Source organism: Azolla caroliniana, unplaced genomic scaffold, assembly GCF_043228905.1.
Source record: "Azolla caroliniana isolate FFs.n. ecotype wild unplaced genomic scaffold, voAzoCaro1.0.p SCAF_722, whole genome shotgun sequence".
NCBI lineage: Eukaryota > Viridiplantae > Streptophyta > Polypodiopsida > Salviniales > Salviniaceae > Azolla > Azolla caroliniana.
The window spans coordinates 1-4,130 of record NW_028231157.1 but is presented as its reverse complement, the minus strand read 5'-3'; the positions used below and the strand labels follow the sequence as shown (position 1 = coordinate 4,130).

The 4,130-nt window shown below is 35.3% G+C and overlaps 1 protein-coding gene across 2 annotated transcripts; it reads right to left on the bottom strand.

Annotated features, from left to right (window-relative positions):
* Positions 1 to 377: 377 nt before the first annotated feature.
* On the bottom strand, positions 378 to 2,416 carry LOC147847731 (WD repeat-containing protein DWA2-like). 2 transcript variants are annotated; one of them, XM_087338883.1, is made up of 4 exons: positions 2,286 to 2,416; positions 2,077 to 2,150; positions 1,932 to 1,990; positions 378 to 647 (listed from the first exon to the last, which is right to left on the bottom strand). In XM_087338883.1, the coding sequence occupies exons 1-4, from the start codon at positions 2,318 to 2,320 to the stop codon at positions 591 to 593; spliced, it is 225 nt and encodes a 74-aa protein (XP_087195009.1). In that variant the 5' UTR covers positions 2,321 to 2,416; the 3' UTR covers positions 378 to 590. The 2 variants fall into 2 exon arrangements, with proteins under 2 accessions (XP_087195009.1, XP_087195008.1); XM_087338882.1 differs by having other exon boundaries at positions 2,077 to 2,156; positions 2,286 to 2,415.
* Between the last annotated feature and the right edge of the window lie 1,714 nt (positions 2,417 to 4,130).

The window sequence follows — 4,130 nt, the reverse complement described above, 5'->3', positions numbered from 1 at the left end:
ACTAATAGTAGACATTACATTCTAGGTTTCAGAATTAAGGCCAACATTTTGTTTCAATGCTCATGATCTCCAACGAAAAATACATTCTACTAATGACAATGACATTCAAATTTTCTTTTGCCCATGACCTATATTCTATCAATTCAATATTGGATTGTTCGATGTCAAAATTTTGTAATATTAACATGGTGGTGCCAAAATGGCCAAAGCAAATGACATTAATTTCTTGGTACAAAGCCAGTACCAAGATTCTATCTCTGGAAGTGCAAATATTAAGATGCTATCAAGCTGAAATGAGACTGAAAACTAATCTCTTATTATCATCCTTAAATCGATGTTTTGAATAAACCGATCCTTAGTTATTTACGACAATAAGCTTTGAATCCAAAATGCTTGTGGTTCTTAAACAATAGAGACAGTTTTTAAACCAAAGATGTTGCATGGCTTGATGAGGCAATATCAAAAAATAATCTCCTTGTCAATAAGAGGAAAAAATGAACACATTTTGCACTGAGCTCTTCATCTTTAGGCACCGTTATGAGTTGTCTTAATAGGACCCAGACAATTAAATAATGTCTTTAGACTTAGCTTTATGTTGCATGGTTGATCTGTTTTGCAATGTTCTGTGGTACTGACTCTACAAGCACCTGAGGCACAAAACAAAACTTTAAAATGCAGTATGTGGCCAGATTCTGAATCATGAGATGAATATGCATGGTTAATAAACAAACCGAGAAAAAGAGTTGACGACTCCAAACTATAAATTTTTACTTTCAGATACTTTTGACTATTTGGGATCACAAGAAAATGATCATCAAGGTAATAGAATGCCACTCACACATCAATATACGAAATAGAGATTAATGGGAAATAGTTCTTATCATGAGCAGCATGTAATAATCTCGGAAAATGGATTCATGCATAGATACATACAAGCATAGAATGAACCATGCGTATCATACGTGCATTCGCATTCGAGAATGATTCAATCAAACGTGTATGGTAAATCATCTCAAAGTTGGATTGGATTGACTATGGTCTATATTATATATTGATTCACTCTCAATCCCAATAAGTGGACTCTAATCCATTGTGAACCACCAACATAAGTATGGTTGCAATATTTGCATTGTATCACATGCATTCTTTTGGGATGCTTCTTAAGAATCAAGACATCTCTATCATCCTCACTTTAGAACTTTACAAAAAAAGGAGTATGAACTATAGAGATTGAATCAAAATATGTGCTTATAAATTATAATCAAATGTTCAAAAACTCATAAAACATACATTCGAGAATATGAAGAAAATATGACATAGGCAATTGTAACATAACAACTTATCACTAGGGTGAGTTAATTTCTAATAACAAAGAAAGAAAGAGAAAAAAGAAAAAAGAAACGATCAAAAACTCATAAAACGTATATTCGAGAATATGAAGAAAACATGACATAGGCAGTAGTAGAATAAAAATTTACCATTATGGTGAGCTAATTTCTAATAACAAAGAAAAAAAAAGTAACATGACAATAACAAGAGGATATGAGAAAGTTGGGAATTTAACTCAAGACACAAGCAATAGTAGAATGGCAACTTACCACTAGGTTAAGCCCATTTCTAATAACAAAAAATGAAAAAAATGAAAAAACTAATATAAAATTTTGCTATGGTACTAACAAGAGAGAGATGAGAAATTTGGGACTCGAACCCAAGACAGACAACAATAGCATGTCTCGTTACCACTAGGATGACCTGAATTTGTGATAAAAACATGAAAAAAAAGAAAAAAAAAAGGAGCACGTATTTTTTCCCTTTTCAAACATGTTCATTTTCAAACATTTTCAATCGTTTGAATGCTTGCACGAACACGAATATTATGTTCTATGCATACAAGTGTATTGTTAAAACGAATATTAAAATATTGCACTTACTCTCCCATCATACGAAAGTGATGCAAATAACCAGGGCTCTCTCAAGCTCCATGTTATGCCTAAATAAAACCAAATGATTAGAGGGGAAAAACAGAATGCAGTTAAAAATGTATAAAATTTCTTTTATATCATAGATTTTTCATACCATACACACTATCTTCATGTCCATTATACAATCGCAAAAGTGGATCGACATTAGTCCTCGGTGAATCATCAGAGCTGCACCTTAGACAGAAGCAAAACAATAAAGTGTGTACTGTTGCATTATATACAAGCGCTGAAGGAAACTAAGCTAAATTGTGCATAGTGCATAGTACACACATGTACAAGAACAACTTTTTTACTATCGCATACCTTCTCGAAGCAGTAGGATCAAGATCCCCAATCATCCACAAGCTCACCAAGGAATCTGTACCTGAACTCTATGACCAAAATAAGACATTATCATAAACATCCATTTGCTATAAAATCATTTTGGCAAAGCAAGCACTAGAATTGCATAACGTTAGAACCTAGAAGTTATATTAGAAAAACTTTACATGCTGTTCAATTAGAGAAAACCCTCAGAAACGAATGCATTAACACAAGGGCATGTTTAATACTTCTAACATCACAAGCCACAAAGGCATACAATATACCATATCTTGATGTGAACAAGCTCCAACCTCAACAACCTCACAAGCGCCAATAATGGAATTTGAGATGCATTGAAGGTAAGAGGATGGGTTAACAACCTCGTACGTATAGAAAGTCCAAGATTAACCAAGTACAGTCTAGTTAAGAATATTGCGAGAATATCTTAGATTCCTTTCTTGCCCTCTGAGTTACATCTGTATCTGCTTGCCTAGGAAGAAATGGGCTACAGCTCTTGATTGTATTGATCTCTATGCACCAACATGTGCATACAAAAATATATTGTTGTTTTCTATCGCTGTGTTCTCAATCCACATCTGTTCATTGTTGGTGTACATTTGATTCTCTTAATCGTTCTTTGAAATGATATCACCTTCCAGGTTCGCCTCCCAACAATCAATGAAATCAGAGTAGACGTTTGATATTTGTACACTCAGGTAATTATTCCAGATTAGAGAGGAGCTTGATCAGCTTGCAAGAAGTGGAACTGGCAGTAGAGCTCTTGACGGCATGAGGCCACAGCAAGACAAGACTTTATTCAGTCCTGGAAAAGTTCACGAGAAATCCAGAAGTAAGTCATTGGCAAGTCTGGCAGTAAAGACTTAGTACTTAAAAGATGTGGGTGGAAATGCCACCCACTTCAGGCAGGAGATGAAGCTGTTTGATTACTATGTCTCTGACTGGGCTGGCGATCTAGAGGAAAGACAATCAAGCTGTAGACTCAATTTTTCCTAGGGACATGAATATTTCTTACAATGCACATGAAACAACCCACATTCTCACTTTCCTCAGCATGAGGCAGACTATAAGATGGTGAATGCAGAACATGAAGCAGTATGGATAAGAAGGCCCTAGTGGAAATCTGTATTCGATTGAGGGGAAACAAACATGAATACATAGCCAGATTTGCATTGCTATTGGTACGAATCCCATTTGTTCCACGGACAGACCAAACAAAGACAGATCTAGCACCACTTTATACGGGAGCTCATTTCAGATGAGAATGTAAAGTTGGAGCATTGTCCAACAGAGAACAATTGTGTAGATCTTTTTGCAAGGCCAGAAAGGCCAAAGTAATCTTACAGATGAATGGTTCAGTGTTCAAGTAAGTTGAAATGACTCTAAAGGCCATATTCGCCTTCTTCTTCTCATTTCATTTGTTGTCCATATCACATTTCTTTTCTATTGTATCTTTTTTATTCTTCTTCTTTCTTTCAAGCTCTTGTTTGTAAAATCTACAATCAAGCTTTTTAAGCCCTTTATGGCAACACTGAAAGCAAGTGATTTCTTTCCCCTTGCTTTTGCTTTCCATGTTTCAAGCAATGTCATAAGTAGATTACCTTCATTTTGTCATCGAAGATTTGCAATCCCACATCTTGAAGTTGATTGAGTAGACCATTGAATGTTGAAATGTGTTCAACTGCAGACTTGGTATCTTAAAGTCGTGCAGCCATAAGCCTTTTCATCAAGTCAACTAGATTCACTGCAGCAATTGACTCTTACATAGTCTTCACTTGCTCCATACCTCATGACCATTAGTCAGTCCCTTAATATTTCCTGAAGCTT

Bases quoted from the DNA above. Each gene is read 5' to 3' on its own strand.
- LOC147847731 (XM_087338882.1), bottom strand. From the start codon at position 2,320: ATGATTGGGGATCTTGATCCTACTGCTTCGAGAAG. The intron at 1,991-2,076 runs GTATGAAAAATC...GGTTTTATTTAG, and splicing joins ACATGAAGATAGTGTGTATG to GCATAACATGGAGCTTGAGA. The intron at 648-1,931 runs GTAAGTGCAATA...TTTGTGCCTCAG, and splicing joins CACTTTCGTATGATGGGAGA to GTGCTTGTAGAGTCAGTACC.